The following is a 23767-nucleotide window of genomic DNA, read 5'->3' on the forward strand; positions in this document are numbered from 1 at the left end:
CACAATTCCATGGTCACACTACCTTTTGGATGGCATTTCATTAATTTCCCCAAATAACTCAGCAAACTCAGCCAATGCCCCTGTTATTCCCTGTATATTCCTATTTGTTCTTGAATTTCTGCAGTCCATATATCCAATGCCACATAATATGCTTCCTCTTCATTCAACAATTCCCTCATCATGGCTTTTGTAGACACTCAGATTCAATACAGATTAGGATCCCCCCCTCACCTCAATTTTTTCCTATGCTCATTAATCCACAACACATGTTCCACAAATTTTGCTTTAATCTTTCCCGACCCAGCTAACCACTCATATCCCAAACCACATCTATTCCCCCCAACTAGAAAACATAAAAGTCATGCACCACTAGCAAATTGGGCAACTGTAGTTCCACATCTCACCGTATGGCCATCCTCAATTTCTACCACAAAGTGTTATTTTTCTTCTATTGGGAGTGATATAACGTCCACTACCTGCTTGGATATGAAGTTGTGTGATGCGCCTGTATCCACCAATACCACCACCCTTTTCCCGAGATAGTTCCCCACAATTTAAGGGATTTCTTTATTGTCATGCCTGCTATACTCCCCACATTCAACTGCATGTTCGAACCAGCCAGCAGCTTTTCCTCTTCCCCATTCTCTTGTTCTTTGTCTTCAACCTTCTCTCCCTCCCCTAGCATCAACATGTGCAAGTGTTTGTTGTGACACACATGGCCAAGTGAAAATGGCTCATCACATCGAAAACAAAGTCGGCGGCGGAACCTGTCCTTCATCTCCTCCTCAGTTTCTAAATAGAGCGTTACGACGATTGTCGTTGCTACTGGATCCTTCTGATCAATTATTCACACTCCCTTGACTTTCTCGATGCAAGGTACCTGTACCCCCGTAACGTTTGATCCAGACGTAAGCCCACGAGGCCCACTTCTGTTGGTTTCAAGTCCAGCTTCATTTCGGTCACTTGATCATTTGACCTAGTCCATCTACTGGCCAAAGCGGGTATGTTGAAATACGGCCCAATCCTTTTTGTAAGCCCCTTCTCCTTGTGATTAATTACTTGGTTTCTTTCTTCAACCCTTTTTGTCAGCTTCATCATCGCCTCCAAATCGCCACTTCGATACAGTCAGACCTTCGCTTAAATCTCTTCCGTGAGCCTATTCATGAATGCTCTGAATAACACCTCATCGACAGCATGCCTCAACGAGGATGACACCAACTCGAACTACTCAATATACTCTGCCATTGTTCCTCATTGCTAGAGGATCATCAAAACTTAATAAGGATTTTTTGACGACGCACTCTGAAACCTTCCCAATAGTGCTCTTCGAAACATCACTCGTGTAATCCTCTCATTCCTTGTCTCCCACCACTGGAACTAATTCAAAGCCTTTCCATCCAAACAAATCGACGCTGCGAGCACCTTCTCTACTTCAGGAATTTGGTTAATCGCAAAATAACATTCAGCCCTGTATATCCATCCATACGGATCCTCAACCGAAAAGTAAGGTACCTCCAACCTTCGCATTTGATCATTCGCATGATCGCTCTCCCTCCATTCACGATGACCTCCTAGATCTGTCTCATCATGATTTTGACGTTGAGCCAACAATGCTCTCATTTCCTCCAGTAATGACAATCCCATCATCTCAATCCTTCACTCCAATGCTTCTACTCTTGCCTTCATCCTCGTAGATACCATACACACCCAAAGAGGTGCTCTGTTACCAATTTGTTAGAAACCAAATGAATAGAGCACAAAATGAATGTAATAATATTAACTAATAAAACAGTGCAAATGGAATGGAGATTATGCTCCTTACAAAATGTTAAAAACAATGAAAGCAGGACAACCCAAAACGACCCTGCTGAGGTGAGTCACCCACTCACACCCAGTACCAACCAACCTCACTGATTCCTCCCCCTTTTCTCTCTCCTCATGCCTTCCCCCAAATACCTCACACTCTCCACTTTTCCCCCCCCCCCCCCCCCCCCGCCCTGCCACCACCTGTCCCTTTCTATTATGCCTCGATCATTCCCTACTCCCTCCTTTTCCTCCATAATCCTCTTCTTTTCTGCCACTTGTCCTCTCCCCTTTATATGGTTAACATGTTTAAATGAGGGCCTAACAGCTTATAAGCAGAAAAAAAGATGGGCCAATCATATCTTGTTTCCTTAACTTACGCTGTATACCTAAACGTTTACAATGTCTGAAGATGAAACATCCCTTAAAATTTTAACCAAAATTATAAGTTAATAAAGGAATAGCCAGACACAAATACAAGTGCGAAGTATCCAAAGATGGAGCTACAGCAGTGTATGTTCACAAATTCTATCTTTTGTACAACATAATCCATACGAACTACGAAGGGATGCGATGCTTTAGCCTCTAGCCACCAGCCAGTATTGATAAAAACAAGGTTGATGTATTACTTCTATTTTCATTGCAAACAGCCCGAAACATAGCTTACTTTCTGCTCAAACTGCTCCTCTATTGCCATCACAGCCCAAAACTGAATATATTACCTTTCTAGAAACTGAATGCTTCCACAAGAAAATATGCTCCGTCCCACTTATGATGTTAATGCATTAATTTGTGGAACTTTTTTGGGATCAAGATTAAGTATACTTCGATCCTCAATTTATCATACAATATGTGTGCGTAACTTTTAATCAATTTCACCCTCTTCTACATCATTTACAGGATTTGGAATACAGGGTGGCTCTCCTTCCTCCTCTTCATCATCGGCTTTGATATATAATCCTAGTTGTTCCAAGGGGTTACTACTCCCAAACTTGAAACTACCCAGACCATCCTGAGAGTGTGCAGGACTCGTCTCATCTACAGAACTTGGCAATTGCTCAGTGGGTACAGCTCTAAGCAGTTCCAAATCTTCAAGAATTCGAGAATTCTCATTGATTTCAACAGTCTTTTCCATCTGTGCAGATGCCAGTACATGCTCCAATCAAATCCAGAGTAAACAAGCAGATAGAAATATTTTTGGCGAGAGACTGTTATTTACCTGGAGCAATGCTTGCCGTGCAGCTTCTCTCTCAAGCTCCCTTTTTCGTCTGGCTTCTGCAGCAGCTTCTTCCTCTGCCTGCTTTCGAGCATCTTCAGCTGCCTTTGCTTCTGCTTGTAGCCTAGCCTTTTCTGCTAAACAATGAGTTGGATCAACAGAGAGGGTTAGTTATTAGACAGTCAGTCTGGGCAAATCACTTTTATTAGAACACACAAGTACGATGCCTAAATCACCTTTCTTTTGCTCCATCTCCAGTTTCTCCCTTTCCTGGCGCAATTTCTCAGGATCCCCCTTTTCACCCTGACCCAATTGAAGCAAATCAGAATACAGATTCAACAATGATCAGAAGGATAACACAAGTAGAGCAAGTTTCATGGAGCTTAAAAATGCGATTTAACTTACCTGTGTCAGTGTCTTTTCTCGAGCTTTCAAGATGGTATCAAGAAATCGTTTCTTCAATACAGCAGCTCGATAAAGTTTATCAGGGGAGAACTGTCTCTCAGTTGCAGCACTGTCCCCTACAACATTGAAAAGATTATCAGTGTGTTATCATCCTGCATAACAGTAAAACAATATCTTCCAAAATTCACCCACTCTTACCATCTTGTTGGCAATCAGAATCAAAAGAACTTGGCTTATGCTGAGAGTTATCATCAAGTTGATCTAAGCCACTAACAGATTCTGAGCAAGAAATAAAGGGTCAGAGCTAAGTCAGTATAGCAATGGCCAAGAAACTTAATCGTAAATAATATTAAAGAAAAACTAACACAGTTCAAGGCTAGCAAGTAGTAACTACAGAAATATAAACTTATCACAACATTGATAATATTAGTAAAGAAATAGTCCCTATTCCCTAATCCAAGTCTTAAATGTATCAATAGATGGTTTCACATCAAGTCATTGTTACATGAAAATAAGGCTCATAAATAATAATAATAACTTTATATAATAAAATTAGCAGGAACATTTTCATTGCCTTTTTTACACTTCACTTGGGTGTTCTTTCAAATTACTTTTTGAGAATACTGTTCAGTTTCATTCAAGTTTGACAATGTGTATGGAAAACAATTCATTTTAAAAGTTTTTGTTTTTAGTAAAGTTTGGTATTGAACCCTTCTTCACAGGTTATGCAAGCCCTCAATTCTAGAAACTCAAATATGATTTAGGCTTAAATTCCCAAAATTCAGCATTACTTTACCCAAAGCAATATGAAGAGCATATCAAGATCAACTAAACATTTATTCCTGCCAAGTCATAGTAACCCAAGTATTTATGTTGGGGTCATTATAATATTCCATCACTAGTCTGACATGTTAAATGATATTTCTCCAATGAAACTATTTCGGTATTGCCTCAAGGGTTCATTCAATTACACAAGCTCAGTTAAAGCTATCAAATCATAAATGCCACACATCCAACATGTTTTATTGAGTCAACAGAGGGTAATGGCACAGCAAATGTTGGTGTACTCTTAGCTTGCAACAGTTTATTTCTACAATCTGCTATCTTTAATTCTTTACAATGATCGATGATCAATATGAATCCTCAAAAATCTGTTCAACAAAGGGAAGCACCTCAGCACTCAGATCTATGCTAAAAATTATTAACTTGCAGCAGCAGGATTACAGAAAGCACAGTAATAGCATGTATGGTTGACTAAAGATATCCAACTAAGAATCTACAGAAAAAGATATTGCGGAATAAGCAAACCATACAACACAAACAGGAGACAACAATGTGAGGGAAGAGTCAAGTTTTAGTAGTGTAAGTTGACCTCTTTTTCATATTGCAGATCATACTAGATCAACATTAAATAGCACAAAATGACAAACAATTACTCACGATTTCTTTCAAGACTAGCAGCAGCCATGGTCATTTCATCCAACTGAGCTTCAGAACCCAGATTTTCTGGTGCCTGAAGAAGAATACTTAAATGAATTATTATACAGTGTATCAAAAAACCATACACAGGATCTATAACAACACCAGCAATCAAACAATAAAAATTAAGAGATAACTAAATAAAAAAAAATCTCTCATTTAATAATCAAACTAGACCTTTGCTGCATTTGCTGGTCTTGCTTTAACATCATCAGCTTCACTATCAGAAGAACTATCAGAGTCCGTATCTGCAATGCAGACATTATATATGGCCACTAATTAACATAAAAAGCCTTCGAATTAAATATCAAAAGCAAAAATACAGGCACATTACTCCTAGAAATTACTTTGGCCCTAAAACACAATGCAACAGTATCATAAGCTAGCACTACCCATAAAGAACTATTGATGAGGGAAAGAGCCATATCCTTATTGAAAACAAAAAAATGTTACAAAAATGTACAACCAAAATATATACATATACATACATACATATATATGTATATATATAAAATTCTGCAAGCAGTTAGTAGCAAACTTGCGATATATTCAATATTTTTTTCACAAAAACTGACATAATCCTTACATGTATTAGTAAATAAGAAATACATCTAAGTTGCTAAAACATGCACCTAACACAATTATCAAGTGCTACATTTAAATATTGGCACTAGAAAAATACATAGAGCACAACTTTCTCTCCCTAAATAAGATTAAAATTAAAATGACTAAAGTTCAATTCAATTGTAACATCCCAAATTCTTAAAATCCTCTTATCCAAGAAGGAGTTCACGTTTACAAGGTTTAGTTTTGCCTAAGTGGGGGAGGTTGCCATGCAACACACAAAAATAATCGATTACCATTCTTGGGAAATTAGGCCAAAAACCAAACCTCAGGGAGTGCCAGCCAATACACCAAGAGAAACACCATCAACATTTGTTTAGAGGAGAGTAGAACAACCTCTCTTCTAAACTTCAATTGGAGTTCTTGGTAAGAATAATTGGGGATATATGTGTAACCTAATTGCTATGATTGATTTAATTATTTATGGGGGAATGCAATTTCCTTTAGGTTTTGACAAGAAAATTGGAGATATTCCAGGTGGTCTAAGTGTTTGTTTGAAATATTATTGAAGGTTTGTTCTCTAATGGAATTGATTTATGTGAGGGGGGTTGAAAGTCCCATTGTTAGTCATCGAGAATGGCAAAGTTTATTGTTGTTATGTCAATCATTACCTTTTGGGAAGGAATGACAGAATACATTCTATTCCGAGAATAGGATGTGATACAACATACCCAATGTTATCAATGGCGGATGGTGGAATACGGCGATTGGCAAAAAAATCCACCATGCATTCCGCCATAGCATCCATGGTGCCACCATTTAACAACACTGAACATACCTCCATCTAGAATGGGAAAGGCAAATATCTAAAATTTTCAGTATGTCTGCATTCGTGATGGGATATGAGATACCTCCATCTGAGATGGGGAAAGCAGCTATTTGATTATTGAACATGCCTACATCTGGGATGGGGTTGACAGTAGAACACCATTGTATGAAAATGAGCTCATAAACCTTAGTGAATATGAAATCCACACTGATTCCAAAAACCAAAGGGTCAAGTTAGGTGATTCCGGGAATCACCAGGTCATGTTTACAATTAAATGCTTTGGGTATGGATGTCCAATTTTTTAAATCAGTTTTTTCTTTTATTATGAAGTGGATGGTGCATACTTGAATTAAAAGAATTCTTTTTGAGTTTATTTTGCAGATACCATGATTAAGTTTTTTATCATTGGATCAGCTAAGAGCAAACAGAGTTTGCAAACTCCTTTTTTTAAATTGTTTTATTCACTGGGATTATATCTAACTAAAAGTAATGTTTACAGAATCCAGAGAATTAAGACGACATCGGTGAGGAGACTTGGAGACTCAGTATTTCCTTAACTTAGTTTACTTTTAGATTGGTTAGTATTTCATTTGAATAAATGGCCGCTTGTGTCTGAATAAGTATAGTTCTTTGATATGTGGATTAGCATGTAGATGCCCAATTTTGGGTATATTAATTTACTTTCCTTAAAGACTCGTTAATTTGCTATTTTAAATATGAATGAGAATTATTTCAAACCTTGTTTCGAAATTTTAAATTTTGGATGAATAATTTAGATTGTCTTTACTTATTTTTATTGTAACAATAAGCATTAAATCAACATACAGAAAAAATGCCATGACTTAAAATAGCCATCCTAGTAAGATTTAACCATCTCTGCCCTCTGACTTCTCTTTCCTCTTTATCCTTCTAAAGGACAATCTCATCCTAAGAGGTGACATCACAACATGGCTAATATCCATTAACATATATATCAATTATCAAATATGATGAGACTTACAAATCACCCACCGCATGATCCAACATTGAAATGTTAAAACTCACTCCCTTATTTGACAACCAAGCGATTGCTTTCTATATGATGGCCAAATGCAATTCACTTGTTTGCACTTTGCATACATGTTACCATAGACTTCAAAGATTATTTTCTAAAAATACAGTATAACAAATGAGACAACTAAATATGAAATTGGAGCCTAGCTTGAAAGATTATCTAAAGAGGGAAAGTAGAACTTCAAGCAGAAAAAGATATTAAACATAATAAAATGATACTAAATGGTATTATTTTATTGGTAAAATGACATTAATAACTGATTTTTTTATGACTGAAAATTTGAAATTAAAGAAAAAGGAAAATTACTAAATGGTTATTGGTAAAAAGGCATTTCCAATTTAGGAGCAAGTGACAAAACTAGTGATTTAGTTGATAAGTAGTTACTCATCGACCAAACATTTTTAATTATGGTATGGTGGTTACTTGGTCATATATTGGAATTGGAAATATTTTACAGTTTTTTTTTTTTTTGCAACGTCCATAACAAAAGCCAAGGAAAACATTCCTAACCACTAATCACTAAATACTCATGAGATTTTTTTCAGACTCAACAACCACAAACAAGGGACAACCACAGAAAGAGTATAATTTCACGTTTTCAAAAAGTAGACACACTGCACCAGTCATGTAATCCATCAACCATTCACATTCACATATGATATGAAGAACTGAGATTTTTAATCAACTAATTGTCACAAAAAAACAAGGCGGTATTGGTATGATGGTAGTAAAACAAGCAGACATCCCATTTCCCTTTCTCAGCATGTTGGGGCAATCTGCTGAACTCTGAAGACTGTGATAAGTAGTTCAAATTATCAGGTAGCATGCAAAATTTGGAGTAGGTTTTCAGAGTATTTGAAGAAGCACTATTGTGCACAAATAGATATAGATAGTAGCTGCTAGTAGCACAAATGAATGATATATCTTTTGTTTTGAAATTAAGAAATACACAGACGGCGGATCACATAATCATGAATTAATATGAAAATTAAAAAGCATGATATGCATAATGCAAACATATTGTTTTTCTGAAATATCCATCTTACAAAACCATCAACAACAAATGACTGGAGAAAAAATTACAGGTTTAAAAACATCAAAAGGAATTCAAGCTACATTTCGGGGCAACACTTAATTAAATAATAAGATATTTCAAGTGTCAAGTACCAAAATATATCCAATTCCTATAATAAAATCTTCACAGACAAAGGAACCACAGTCACATATTACTCAAAGTATTCAAGAACATCATAGGGAAATTTAAATCTTACTTACCATTTGAGCTGCCTGGGCTTAGGCTTTTGTTCATTCCATAAGTTGTATCCTTTTCAATCTCCACATGAGGATAGCTTGACACAGGGGGCTCATTTCCACCAATGTCCACCTCTTCATCCGCTGGATCATTACCTACAAGTAGAACAAATTTAAATACAACAACCAATACAGTATGCATTTACACGTGTGCACACAGACACAAACACAACACCTTTAAATGGTTGCAATGAGGAATTGCTTGGTCCAGAATCATTCAACACCTGCAACAGAAAACAGATAACCAGAAGTCAAATCATGTGTGTAAGACTGACATCTCATTGTGGAGAAGGAGACGGGTATAGTTCAAACACAATGTGATAAAGGCTTAATTTATTAAAGGGTTAGGTAGCAGGGAGGTACCTCTACTTCACACGCTTCAACTTTTGCTTTGTTCTTTTGCTTTTTTTGCAAAAAGTCGTCCAAAAGCTTGCGTAATGTGAATAGGGTATCATCACTGAGATCATCAATATCAATCTCAATCTCGTCATCACCACATTCTCTACCATTTGAACTATGTTCTTTTAAGAAATCAATTATATGCATAGGCATTTCTCCCAGCTGAGATTCCAATTCTCGACCTAGATCATGCTTCTCTTGATCCGACATAACCTTCTTTGTAGGTGGCATAACTTCAGGTTGAGGGGGTAATGAGGCAATTTTCCTCTTTTTTGAAAGAGGTGCTTGTCTTTTAGTTTTTACACCTTCACTATTGTCAGGGTTTGCAGGTAATGGCAGAAAATCACTTTTTTGCAATTTCTTCTCAATTGCTTTCCATCTCAACTCAAAATATTTATTGAGGGTATCAGCCATGAGATGGACATCATTCCCAGATGGATTGTAGTCCATTGCGTTTGAAAATGTAAGCTTCACATCATCAGCAAATTCCAGTGGGCCAGCATATTCTCCAGAAGCCAACTTGTTTTTTACTGTTCCCAAATCCATGGGACGCTTAATAATAGTGAAATAATCTGGAAGATTCAACTTCACCACATCCACAGGGGTGTTGAAAACCCAAGCATACTGGTGATTCATCAACCGTTTCAACAGCAACTCACAATCTTTCATCAACATAGCATTCGCAGTGGATGGTGAAGCAGACTGGACCGCAGACTCAAACTTCCCAGAAGAACCCCGGTTCCATCCACGAGGCTTCTGATTCTTATTACCCGGCTTCGCTTTATTCCTTGGTGCAGAACTGGACATCGCCGGCTTTTTATCCCTTTCCACTCGATGCCCATTATTCCCATTACTACAGCTAAGAATATCACTGGAGGAGGACAACACAACAGCAGTCGTCCTCTGCTGTTCAATTTTCTTCTGAAGCAGCCGAATCTGCTCAAGCTCGGACCTCAACCTTTGCCCCAGATCTTTTCTATGAGAGAGTGGCATATTCGACAAGGGAACAACTTGCACGGGAGCACCAAACACATCGTGGCGACTCGAATTCAAACTAATACATTTCCTCGCGGGGATACTCGAATCCTCCGAAACCGTAATTTCAGTATCTATTCTTCCCGAGCTACCAGAACCCTCAGATTCACCAGCAGTATCTAGTGCATTTCCAAAATAGCCCCCAGACAGCCTACTCTTTGCCATCATCATGCTCATTTATTCAATTAACCAAAAACCGCAGTTCCTTAACCAAACCTAACGGCCAGGTGAAGTTCAGGATTACTGTTGAAAGTTACACAGTAATTTAATTAATGAAACAAACTAAAAAATCTAATACCGAAATCTTTGCAACTTGGAACCCTAGTACAAAAGGGGAAGACAAATCACCGAATATTAAAGAAGCGAACAAACTCAACAAGTAGGAGAAATTCAAATCCCCTTTTTTATTAACTCTAACAAGAAAAACACTGATATATAACTGGTGTAGGTAATTATTTACACAGCTTCCACCACACAGGTTAACTTGAAATGGAACCAAAGACCCAAATCAATTACCAGCTACTAACTGAAAGCAGCGAAATTCGAAGTCCTTTCTTCGATTCAGAGAAACAGTGAACTTAGACGCGGCGATTAGAACCCGAACTCGGCGAGCTAGGATGAGAGATCGCGGCGAGAGTGAAACCCTAGCTGAATTTGCAGAAAACGGCGACACTTGAGCGCGTTTTACTGAGAGCGCGAACTGAGCCGGGTGAGCAAAGAAGAAGAAGACGAAGAAGAAGAAGGAAAACGACGTTGTTGCAGAGTAAGAGAAGTGATTCAGAGGAAGGTTTGTGGTTGAACCGAACGAGACGGAAGCGAAGAGCAGTTTTTTTTTTTTTTGCTCTGAGCTCAGCTCTCGTCTCCTATAATATAATAAAACAATAATGCCGCCTTCCTTGCAATTTGCATCGCTTGATAAAGAGTCTCAGCCGTACGATGTACAGTTAACGGATGCGATGCGACCTGGGGTTAAGACTTGTGATTGAGACCGAATTTTGGAACAATTTGGTTATTATACACGATTAGTTATAAATTTAATTATCTTTAGGTTTAATTAATTAACTGGTTTTTAAGCGATTTGATTTTTTAACTAAGTCTTTAGACAAAAATAATACTATGATTGATTCCTTAATCTTGTCAATTTTTTGTAATTTAGACTTGAAGTTAGTTAATGACGGTTAAGATTGTAAAAAAGTGATATTTTTTTGTGGTTTTAAAAATTTTAGAGACTCAATTAAATATCAATTAAATAAAATTTGAAAAATTAAGTATGTAATTATAGTTGTAATTTTTTAAAAAGCATTATTGGGAATCAATTTAAAGATAAATATAAAAGAAATGAATAATTGAAAAGAATAAGTGTACAAATAAAGATAAAAAAATAGGTGATTAAAAGAGAAATATTAAAAAATGCCTAGTGTGTTTGTTTGCTCAATTGAGAAAGGAGGAGATGTGTTAAATTGAAGCAACTAAAAGAATGTTTGAATATGTATTATGTTGATGTTAAACAGGAAAGTCACATTTTTTAAAATATAAATGTCAAAGTAACTACGTTGTACTTTTGATCTCCGTAACGTGTGTATGTGTTTGATTCAACTTTTTTCTAAACATATACTAATTGTTTTGAAGTCTTTTGACATCAAAAAAAAAAAAGAGAAAGACTTGCATTAACTAACTTGAATGTGAAGCGTTAGACACATTTAATCAAATGTTGCCAGTTCATTGAAAATATTATAAACTTAAAAAGAAAAATAAAATTAGGTCTAGATTGAATCAGAAAGTCTCTACAAAAGTGTATTATTAATATTTCTCTACTAACTTATTTGTAATATATATATATATATATATATATATATATATATATATATATATATATGTTTTGGACTAAATATCATTTTTTTATTTATGTTCTAGTGTTTTTGGTTTTGATTTTTTAAATTTTAAAAGTCTCCTATTAGTTTTTTATGTTTTTTAAGAATTTAGTTTTAATTGTTTTCAGTAGAAATATTAAATATGTTAAAAAATGACATGTTATTTGATGATGTGACATTAATTAAAACGATATTGTTTCAAATAGTGTTATTTTGATTCTTTAATATTTTAAAATTATTTGAATTCAATCTATTAAGTTTATAAATGGTTGCATTTTGGTTTTAAGTTTATATAAAACTAGCGTGTAACTTGTGCACATGCACGGGTTGTTTGGTAAGCATTTTCTAAATGTTGATGAACACCAAAATAATAAAGTTAATTAACAGGAAAATGGAGATTAATAGCAAAATGTTGATTGAGAACAAAGTTGATTAACAACAAAATAGGATAAGTAAACATTAATAGAGTTTGTTGGAACTAAAGGTAGTCTAGTTGCTCAGTATCCTCCCAATCCTTCTGCCTCCTAATTATGATATCACAAATTTTTTCATAATACCTATAGTAAATAGAGATTTCATCTCCATCATCAAAATTCATTTCTTCAAGAAAATCGTACCATGGTTGGACAACACCTTTTCTACCAATAACAGGATTCAACTATATAAGGTTTAATTGCAAACAGTATAGATTTTCATTCTCTCAAATGGAGTCAAATTTCATTAGACATTAAAATTTGCTAATTTAATTTGGGGTATTCTTCTTTTCTTTCCCTAAAACATGACTTAATAATAATAATATACATAAGAGAAAAAATACAATTAGGGTATTCTTCTTTTCTTTCCTTACGAAGAAGTTGAACGACCAACGCAGTCCAAGATTATATAAAAAAAATGGCCTAACTTAATGACAAAATTCAAAATTAGATAATCTCAATTATCACGAGACATGACATTCTAGAGTCTAGAAAAGATGAAAAATAAATGCATCAGAGCATGTGCACTCACAATGCTTTTATCTAATAAGCACACTACCCTGTCAAGCAAAATCAGATATCACCAACTGAAACTCGGCAAGAATCATGTTTAAATTAAATGCTTAAAAAATTAAGATGAGTAGAATTTAAATAATGTAGGAAAAAATGGTGGACAACTAAATTGAATTAAAGCTAGCAGCAAACAGTAAGTATGAGATAAGGTTAAAGCCTCAACTGTTGGAGAAGTTGCACCATCATATCCGACAATTTCCTAAAACATGACTTAATAATAATAATAATAATAATAATAATAATAATAATAATAATAATAATAATAATAATAATAAAGAACAATAAATCCCGAAAACAGGAAACCTACATATTTGAAACTATTCTTCTTTTCTTTCCTTACAAAGAAGTTGAACGACCAAAGCAGTCCAAGATTATATAAAAAAATGGCCTAACTTAATGACAAAATTCAAAATTAGTTCATCTCAATTATCATGAGACATGACATTCTAGAGTCTAGAAAAGATAAAAAACAAATGCATCAAAGCATGTGCACTCAGAATGCTTTTATCTAATAAGCACACTACACTGTCAATCGTAGCATAATCAGATATCACCAACTGAAACTGAGCAAGAATCAGGTTTAAATTAAATGCTTAAAAAATATAAAGCAAAGAATTAAGATGGGTAGAATTTAAATAATGCAGGAAAAAATGGTGGACAACTAAATTGAATTAAAGCTAGCAGCAAACAATAAGCATGAGAGAAGGTTAAAACCTCAAACAAAGCCTCAGCCAACATGATTATTCATGAAATACTTGCTTGAGTGCTAGATTCCTCAGCCATTGGGGAAGACTCACATATTTAAGAGTAAGTTAAATTAATTTCAATATATAAATTAATACAATAAGGGTACCAACAACATTGCTTGAATAGATGCTATGAAATTAATTTCAATATATACATAAGAAAATACAATTAGGGTATTCTTCTTTTCTTTCCCTACAAAGAAGTTGAACGACAAAAGCAATCCAAGATTATATAAAAAAAATGGCCTAACTTAATGACAAAATTCAAAATTAGATAATCTCAATTACCAGGAGACATGACATTCTAGAGTTTAGAAAAGATGAAAAATAAATGCATCAAAGCATGTGCACTCATAATGCTTTTATCCAATAAGCACGTTACCCTGTCAATGGTATCATAATTAGATATCACCAACTGAAACTCGGCAAGAATCAGGTTTAAATTAAATGCTTAAAAAATATTAAGCAAAAAATTAAGATGAGTAGAATTTAAATAATGCAGGAAAAAATGGTGGACAACTAAATTGAATTAAAGCTAGCAGCAAACAGTAAGTATGAGAGAAGGTTAAAGCCTCAACTGCTGGAGAAGTTGCACCATCAGATCGTCCAATTTCCTAAAACATGACTTAATAATAATAATAATAATAATAATAAAGAACAATAAATCCCAAAAACAGGAATGTGTTACTTCCCAATTCTTGACTTGAGAAACCAGCAAAAAACACAGGAACTTGAAATCCACTTCAGATTTACGACAGGAAATCTTCTCTGCTTCAAGCAATGTTGCCTCTTTTGACTCAGTCATTTCAAAAGCTTTCTTATCTTCTTCTAGTGATTAAGCTAAAGAAAGAAACTTACAACCTCAAAAATCAAAAGGATAGATCAAAATAAAATTTTAAAAAGTGATTACTCGAGTTCGATTATCATTTATAAGGTTATTTTGCTTGTGATGTGATTCAGACTCAGAAGAACATGAAACATTAGCATTAGGTGGAATGGCGATGGAATTAAATGATGTATTTTGTAGATGAATTGGATTAGAAGATTGAAGGATGGAAGGCCAAAATATTTGTGGAACTGGAAAAAGGTTATAAAGGAACCATGGACCATTACCGGATGAAGGTGTTATCTCAGCCACAGATGACACAGGCTCAACAGGAGTTTTCTCCACTTCAGTGTTTATTGACTTGGCTATCTGCAAATGGAAGATAATGTTGATTTACCTGTATTGATATACTTTCTTTGCAAACAAAAGTTATATTATGCTTACAGATTTCTACCACAGCAAAACATCTTACCTGTGTCTTCAAGTTCTTATTTGTAGTCTCCAAAGACTCATACTCTTTCAAAGCCAATTCTTTCTCCTTTTTGTCAGAAATGCCACAAAATGAGATATGGTGAATGATCAGGTAAACATCAAACGGGATTAAATAAATTGAGAAATTATAAATATCTTAAATAGATGTTTCGTACAAATAAGTGCAACAAAATAAAGAGGAAGTGGAAAAGGAAAATGTTAATAAGATATCAAATAAGAGATAGTACCATACCCTCTTTAGGTTTTCATTCTCTGCCACCAAAGTGACAACTTTTCTAGTTAACTCCTCATACAGAGCCTGAAACATTTTTATATACACAGACATAAAAAGGGGCTAAAAAATTCAATGAGAGATCAATCAACCAGAACAAATAGACAACTAAAAAAGAATCAAAGTTTTTTTTTTCATAATAGTTCTTTTTAAATATCAGGTTTATTTTAAATTTATCATTCACATAAATAATATGGGATTGCAATCTGCAATAACCTTTTACTTATAAAGGAAGACACACTGTTGCTATTGATCAACAATTCATCACAAAATAGCAAAGCAATAGAAGCAATATATTTGCTCTGACTTAGTTCATAAATCACTTGGTTTTGTAAATTAATCATTCATATGTAAAACCTTTTACATATCAGCGTGCACTTTATAATATATTGGGAAGAAAAAATTATAATTAGAAAATAGAAAAGTAAAAAATTAGAATAAAAAATCAAATGTCCGATAACAAATCAGTAGTAATACCCCAAAGATGTATAAGTGCGAGTGTCAATGTCAGAGAGAGGCAACTCAGCAAAGTAGTGGCGCACGGTGCCCAGTAGCACCTATTGGAGTCCCTTGTCCAAGAAAATGCAAACAAAAGCTCTAGTGCTGATACACTTCAGCCTAATAGAGAACATGTTGACCATGAGTGTTGACAGCAATAACTCTTTCCTTGTTTTTGTTCTATGCAAGCACCATCAACTTAATTGCAAGCAATCAATTGGTTAAAAAAAATGAGATGAAGTGTACATAAATATATACATGTAACCACTCACCAAAAATGAAAGGAAGATGCTCAGAAAAAGGGAAAAGAAGGGGATTAACACTTCATAATGCAATGATGTAAATGAAATCATTGAGAGAAAAATATAAATTAAAAACTTCAATAATGTAATATACCTTTTAGAAGATAGTAGCATCAACCTTCAAGAATAACTATTCAGTCTCATGAGAAGCAACCGATTTCCAATTTTGTACCCTTTTATTTCATATCAAGATTGATTAGGCACCAACACAAAATGATTACATACCCTTGATTTTCTTTTGGTGAAACATTTTCTTCTTTGATTAAGAGTTTTTAGACCCAAACACCTCTTTATCAAAGCACCTTGTAAATCAATAAGCTGCAAAGTTAAAACAAATAATCCACATCATGCCAAATATAACAATATCTCTTCAACCATAAAAATCATTTCAATGGATCTTGCTCTTAGAAATTTTTGAACACACCAAAAGATTTGTGGTTCTAATTTTCTCAATTGAGTTGACTTGACAACAATTAAAAAGAGCTTAATTCTATAAACTGAAAATTGTAATGCTTAATTTCAGCAAAAGGCAAGAATATTGACCACTATAGATCGAAGAGTCAAAGATCTTACACCAGCAAAGGGAAAACCATCTCGGGCCTTTAACAAGTGAGAATGGAAGCTGCTGAAAAAAAGAAGCCGACATTGTGAAGCAAGCTTGGTGAGGAACTAATGGGGTATCAAAATACAAATAGGGGTGTTTATGGGAAAGTTAATTACATATCCATGATGTAAGATCCAATTTCAAATTTTAATTGGAAAGTAAAGTAAGCAAATCTTTCCAATTGAAAATAACATAAACATGTATCTTGTAATTTATATTCTTAATTTGAAACTCAAAGTAGCAGACCAAAAATGTAGAACATAATGGAAGGGAAATTAAACTCAAAACCTCAAACATTGACATAATTAACAAAAAAAAAAAAGAACTTAAGGAGAGCTGTTATAGTTACCTCAGTCCAAGGTTAATGATGGTTAGTTGCCAACTATTCTTCCTTGCTAGAGGTGCTGCTTTGATCTCATGCCAGTGGTTAATGAATTTACTAAGCTCCCCGTGTTACAAAATTGTAACCCAATTTAGTCAAAAAACAAACAACATAGAACTGTCTATAACAATGCCAAAAAAGATCAATAAAGCTAGATGAATTTATTAGTCCATGTAATTAAGTATCCCAGGAAACAATATAGAAAGTCCACCCATGTTGAAAATTACCAAAAACACAAGCTAGACCGCTTTACAGAATTACATGCTGCGAATTTGCCAAATAAAAAACAGTAATCAAGCTTGGAATAATAATGTTAATGATCTTCGACAGAGAATAAAAACAATTATGAAATGCAAATTAATAAAAAATGAAACCTACGGAGATTAGCAAATCAATAAAAGATGAAAAGCAAATTAATAAAGGGAGTGGGAATTAGCAATAAGGGAAAGGGCCTTACACGATCAGTATCCATATCCTCTGTAACCTTCGATGGTCCCACGAATCTCTTTCCTATGGAGGAAAACGGTGGCAGCCTATTGAAAAAGATAGAAGGAAAGGAAAAAAAGATCAGGAAAGAAAAAACCTTTGCGAGTAAGATGCTGTGAGTTGCAAAGCTTGCATGCAAATCCAGATAAGTAAGCACGAAGGAAAATGCAGGAAAACTCGTAGAGTTTCCCATAAAACTCTGAACAAAATCAGTATACAGCAATGAAGCAGCCATAAAGACCACAAAAATATATAAGCAAAAGATCATGTAAAATTACATGCAACGAAAAACAGTTATCAAAAGAAAATTCATAAAAGATGAAACCTGATTAGGCGTTAAATATCCACATTTGTTATTCAGAAACTATAAACGGTGAATTTCAAAAAGAAAGAAAATTGAATTGGAAATGAGAAGAAGAAGAAGAAAGGAAAAACCTGAATTTGAGCAATAAAGGAAGCTGTGGCATGTAATTGAGGTATGGCTTTTTGCTTGCTCCGGCACCAGCTCCCTCAACTTACGCGTAAACAAATGAAGAAAGACAAACTGCAGGTGTCAACAAATGAAGAAGGAAAAAATACATGTGCCAACAAATGAAGCAAGGTTAAAATGACCATAAATCCAGGAAAAGGAACAGGTGTCAATTTTGTAAGAAGGGGCACATCAATAATATTTCTGGGGTTCTCTTTTATAATATAGTAGATAGATAATAGATTAGATTTCAATTTCAGTAGTATACTCAGTGTCCGCCACTGATAGGAGATGACCTTGAAAGAAAAGTCATTTAAGGTGCAACTACTCTAGTCTTGTATATATTTATAAAAAAATTGTCCATCTATATATTTTTGAAAACTGTTCAGCTTGCTGCCACGTGTCAGCTACTAGATAGTACAAAAATATTTTAGTTTTTGCTTCTCACTTCCATTTCATTGATAGTTTCATAGGAAAGAAAATCAACAATACAAAAAATTATAACAAATATCTCTCTATACAGCAAACACACAAACCCCTCAAACATTTCATATTGTCTTTGGGTTAAGTAAGCAAGAGACAAATTCTCCAAAATGATAATGAAATATTAAATCAGTCATATGGAATAGTATTCCGAAATGATTCAATCACATAATGATTTTTACCAAAATATGAAAGAAAAACATATATTTTGAAAGGGATCTTCATAATTTTGTGAGTATGGAGGCAAACTCATGCATAGTAACAAAATAAGATTTTTATCAGAAGGTTGCAGTTTAAATAGAAAATTCGGATCAGAGGGTTGCAGTTTGAATACAATTAGTGTGTAAATGTTGAAATTAGGGAAATAATTAACTAAATACATACCGCAAATCAAGCATAGTAGTTAATGAAAAAAATTTCTTAAAAAGATAATAATTAGATCTTAACAATATTTTGAAATAATTCAAAAAACATAAGACATATAATTAATTGGCATAAATATTTTTAATTGATTAAAATGATTAATTAATATTAATTGGCACAAATATTTTTTAATTGATCCAACACTTAATTAATTCAATTTAAGTTGTAAAAAATATTTTTGGTTCAATTTAATTGGCACTGATTAGAGAATTGTTAAAGTTTTTTTTGTCAAGAATACCTTAATTGTGGAAAATCAATAAACATGATTTGATTGGAAACCATAATAATATTGCCACAACTTTATAAATTCTAAAATTAAATTGAACCGAAATCAAATAATTAAATTCTAATATATAATTATTACTATTACTGTACGTAACAAGTTCAATTATAAAATAAAAAGTAAAGATTTGTCCAATTTTTTACGATTAAACACTCAAATCTTATTTAAAAAAATATTTTTAAATACAAAATTATTATCTATTTAAATATAAACTAGAAATGTAAAATACAAAAACATAAAATTTTATATAATATTATTTATTTAATTAGAAATCTTTCTGGTTAATAATTATCTTGTATAAAGATTATAAAAAATATTATATGCAATTGCAAGTAGGGGTCGGAATATGCCAGATCAGGCTTTGACAGGCTTGAGCCTAGCCTACGATAAATTTGAGGTCTAAGTCTGATCTATAGCCTATCAAAAGTTTTTATTTATTTTGGCTCGGCCTGGCCTTTTTAGAAGTCTGGCCTGACCTGATAGCCTTTTTAAAAGTCTTCTTCACAATAAATATTTAATATTTTATGGGATAAGAACGTAATAGGAAAGTTAAAAAAAGGAAAGTCAATCAAAATAATGAGAAATATAAAAGGACACATGACTCACACCTAAATTATAATGTGTAATTAAAGTCTGATAGTTTCAAAAAAAAAATTAATTATATATATATATAGGCCAACCTATGAGGCTTATAAGACTTTTTAATAAGCCTACGCCTGATCTATTTAATTTAATAGACTTTTAAAAAAGACTGAACCTAACCTTTTAATTAAATAGGTCAGTTCAGATAAGACTTTATGTAGGCCAGATCGTAAGTCCATGTAGTCCACCCTGGCCTATTCCCACCCCTAATTGCAAGATATTAAATGCAATTAATAATTTGCTATTTGTAATTGACAAATAGTTGTTTTAGTTAAAGTGATTATGATTTGTATGCATATAATTAGGATGTGATTTAAGTATTAAAACAATTGCTGCTTTTTCCGTAAAAAATAATATAAAATAGAAATAAAAAAGTAAATAAAGAAAGTTAAGATTGAGAGAGAAAGATAAAAAGAATAAATGGATATAAATCAATTTAAGAAAAACGAAATTACCCCAAATCTGCTAAATTCCATGGATTTGATGGTTAATCAAATGCCTCAAGAACTTTTGGAAATTATGAAAATATGTTAAACCTGAAAATATAAAAAATAAAATAAAAAAGCATAGTCAATTAAAAGAAACTATATGAGTAAAATGTTGTGTATAAAAAAATCACATTCCAAATACTAAACAAGGAACCTGAAAAACATGTAAAATGAACAAGTTTAAAAATAACTTAGATAGTTATTTTAATGTAAAATAAATTAAATGATAAAAATAAAAATAAAAAACTTAAATGTGATTAGATTATAAACCTAGAAATGCATGATAAGATGATATTACGTTTATGTTATAGGTCCCAAGTGAAAAAAATAATAATGCAAAAGGGTCAATCTAATGGATTGACAGTCAAGCCATCTTTTCTTGTATACCAACTATGGCTATGCTATCCTACTAATGAGTTTGTGAGTTAGATGTTTCCTGCCCTTTTTCAAATACAATGAATGGAAGTTGGATAGTTTCATATGAAGGAAAACCAAGAGTACAAAAAATTATAACAAATAAACACACAAACCCCTCAAATATTTCATATTGTCTTTGGGCTGAGTAAGCAAGAAAAGAATCCTCCAAAATGATAATGAAATGCTAAATTGGTCATATTGAAATCATTGTTGCTTTTTCTGTAAAAAAATAATTGTTGTCTCAATTTTGATTAATATGTTTTATTTAATGTTACTTATCCTAACTTGATATTTTATTTTTTATATACTGTAATTTTTTTAGAAAAATTGTTACCTTAACGGCTATTTAACATTAAATGAGTGAGTAAATTTTTTTATATTAACAATTAAAGATTAAAATTTATTTAAAAATATTTTTTTAAATATAAAACAATTATTTATATTAATTATAAAACGGAAATAATTAGCTTATAAAATAAATAAAATATAAAATATAATGTTTTATATATAATATTTTTTATTTATTTAGATTTAAAATATTTTTTATATTAACAGTTAAACGTTAACAATTTAGTTAAAAATATAATGCTTTTGAAACATAAAATAATTATTTATTATTTATTTAATTATAAACCTGGAATCTGTAGCTTATAAAATAATTAAAATATAAAATATAATGTTTTATATATAAAAAATAATTAAGCATTTTTAATGTTTATATATAATTTTAATATGCTAAATATTATAAACTATAAATCATAAATTCATAAAATATTAAAAATTCCAGTAACAAAAATAAAATCTTCAATTACTAATTTATTCTTATAAAGAGCGGGAAAGATAAAATTCCTTTTTTATCCTTTAAACTATGAGTGGGAAAATTTGAGATTTACAATTTTAGTCTTGAAATGAGTGGGGAAGGAAAATACATAATTATCCTCAATTCTATATATATAGATTTTATACTCCTAAACATTTTAAACATTTTGAATGAAATGAAATTGATTTTTTTTTTGTAAAAAAAAAAACTAGAGAATGAAATTAAATATAAAAGAATAAATCATGGAAAAAGTTTTTATACTTTCGTTTTCAATTTTGATGGAACGTTTCGATTAAAAAAGCATTATTGTTTTTATTACACTAAATGGGAGGTTTAGTTGTATGAGTTTAATTTTAATTTAGAAAAGTTTTACTGATATAACCAATATTTTTAGGTATGGTAAAGAACCTCAAGCAGGCAAGTACGGAATTCCAACTCGAATTTGCTGTGACTTTGACTGAAAATATCTATTTTAATTAAGTATTGTATAAGCATTAGTCAAAATTTTTAAAATAGAGATGAGATGGATATTTAACTATCTCCATACTCTTTCATATCGGTCACCGATATATTTTTTTTTATATATAAGATTTTATTGTTATAATTTTATTTTTTATTATTAAAATATAAATTAGTTAGTTTAATAATTAAATAATAATAATAATAATAAAATAAAAAACTTAAAAATTTATACATTTAAATAAAATAAAATATAATTTTAATTCTTTATCTTTAATTTCTTTGTCATTTATAATTTTTATATATTTTTTGAATTAAAATATAATAATAGCTTTATATATAATTTATTTAATATAAATAAATTAAAAGCATAAAAATGATTTGCTGGGTTATCTAAGGGTGTACCAAATCTGATAAAACTCTATAGAAATGGAGGTGAGTATTAAAATTAAATGTGTCTCTTTTATACCCGAACCTACTTTGTTTTTCATAATTTTGGTTTTGATAGTTTAATAAATTTATAATTTTGGTTTAATCTTTAATTTTAAATACATTCATTTCTTTTTTTTTATTTTAATTAATTAAATTAATTTTTTATCGTATCTTAAGTGAATATATTAGGTTCAATTGCATTAAAATTAAGATTTTGACCAAAATTATAAATTTTCTAAAATAGAAAAACCAAAATTCTGAAAAGTAAAATAGGAAGACCATAACCACATATTAAGAATTATTAAAGGATGAAAATTTTAATTAACTTTTAATTTTCCCCATGATGCATGTATATATTAGTGAAATTTATTCAAGAAGAGATCAATTTATACCAATACAAATTATATATATATATATATATATATAATATCAATATAAGTCTGAGTGTACTTAATTAGTGTAAATCAAATCCTCTTTCTATTTGTCTATATCATTTTTAGTAAATTACAATTGCATCCCATGCGTTTTTTTTCAAATTATACTTGATATTTTTTTCTTTTTTATATTACTTTTACCCCTTCAATTATTGTCCTTAATTAAAGTGAATTGCCCTAACATCTTTGTTAAATACTCAATAAAAAATTAACAATTGACCCTAGATCTTTCTTAAGACAATAACAATTTTTTCCTTTAATATTTAACTCTTACTTCATTGTTGTTAACACTTAAAGATGTAATTCTTGATTGAGACATTATATCAAACATCTAACCATCAAAAATAAATATTTCAAAGAAAAAAGTTAAAAGCACAAATGCAGGAACAAAACACGTCTAACAAAAACACAACAACCAAATGGTTCAACACGAACAAAAAAAAATTAAACTAAAAAAAGAAGAAGGGTGTTAACACATGCTACTAACAATGCGAGTTTACGTTCAACAAAAAGTTGAATTTATGTTTAATTAGAAAAAAAAGAAAAAGAAGAAAAAATGCTAAAATACTTTCAAGTTGAAAATGATACTATATTTTTTATGGAGTTAAGAGGAAGAAGATGAAACTATTTTAGACATAAATTTTCATTAAAAATCATGTAACTAATTAATGTTTAATTATTAAACAATGTTTAGGAAGAAAGAGATCTGGATGTAATGTGACCTAAATAATTAAAGAATTTTATGTAGGGTGAAAAGAAGAAGTGACAGGTACAATTTTAAAAAAATCCAGGGGTGCA

At 32.0% G+C, this 23767-nt stretch overlaps 1 protein-coding gene across 10 annotated transcripts; it reads right to left on the reverse strand.

The window, feature by feature from the left end:
• Positions 1 to 2166: 2166 nt before the first annotated feature.
• LOC100775821 (transcription factor GTE8) lies at positions 2167 to 18399 on the reverse strand. 10 transcript variants are annotated; one of them, XM_041012964.1, is made up of 19 exons: positions 18055 to 18399; positions 17591 to 17666; positions 17101 to 17190; positions 16721 to 16772; positions 16242 to 16465; positions 15825 to 15965; positions 15309 to 15374; positions 15057 to 15122; positions 14872 to 14953; positions 9025 to 10338; positions 8837 to 8885; positions 8626 to 8757; positions 5081 to 5151; positions 4865 to 4937; positions 3623 to 3703; positions 3425 to 3540; positions 3256 to 3322; positions 3023 to 3156; positions 2167 to 2938 (listed from the first exon to the last, which is right to left on the reverse strand). In XM_041012964.1, the coding sequence occupies exons 10-19, from the start codon at positions 10270 to 10272 to the stop codon at positions 2669 to 2671; spliced, it is 2241 nt and encodes a 746-aa protein (XP_040868898.1). In that variant the 5' UTR covers positions 10273 to 10338; positions 14872 to 14953; positions 15057 to 15122; positions 15309 to 15374; positions 15825 to 15965; positions 16242 to 16465; positions 16721 to 16772; positions 17101 to 17190; positions 17591 to 17666; positions 18055 to 18399; the 3' UTR covers positions 2167 to 2668. The 10 variants fall into 10 exon arrangements, with proteins under 10 accessions (XP_040868898.1, XP_040868896.1, XP_040868899.1 ...); XM_041012962.1 differs by having other exon boundaries at positions 15825 to 16043; positions 18055 to 18296; XM_041012965.1 differs by having other exon boundaries at positions 15825 to 16465; positions 16721 to 16769; positions 18055 to 18296.
• Positions 18400 to 23767: the final 5368 nt, after the last annotated feature.

Source organism: Glycine max, chromosome 19, assembly GCF_000004515.6.
Source record: "Glycine max cultivar Williams 82 chromosome 19, Glycine_max_v4.0, whole genome shotgun sequence".
NCBI lineage: Eukaryota > Viridiplantae > Streptophyta > Magnoliopsida > Fabales > Fabaceae > Glycine > Glycine max.

What these genes read in the sequence shown, in the direction of transcription:
- LOC100775821 (XM_041012964.1), bottom strand. Translation starts at nt 10,272, where the DNA reads ATGAGCATGATGATGGCAAAGAGTAGGCTGTCTGGGGGCTATTTTGGA. An exon ending in CTCATTGCAACCATTTAAAG is followed by an intron (nt 8,758 to 8,836) that starts GTGTTGTGTTTG and finishes TTCTACTTGTAG; the next exon opens with GTAATGATCCAGCGGATGAA. An exon ending in AAGCCCAGGCAGCTCAAATG is followed by an intron (nt 5,152 to 8,625) that starts GTAAGTAAGATT and finishes TCTGCATTGCAG; the next exon opens with ATACGGACTCTGATAGTTCT.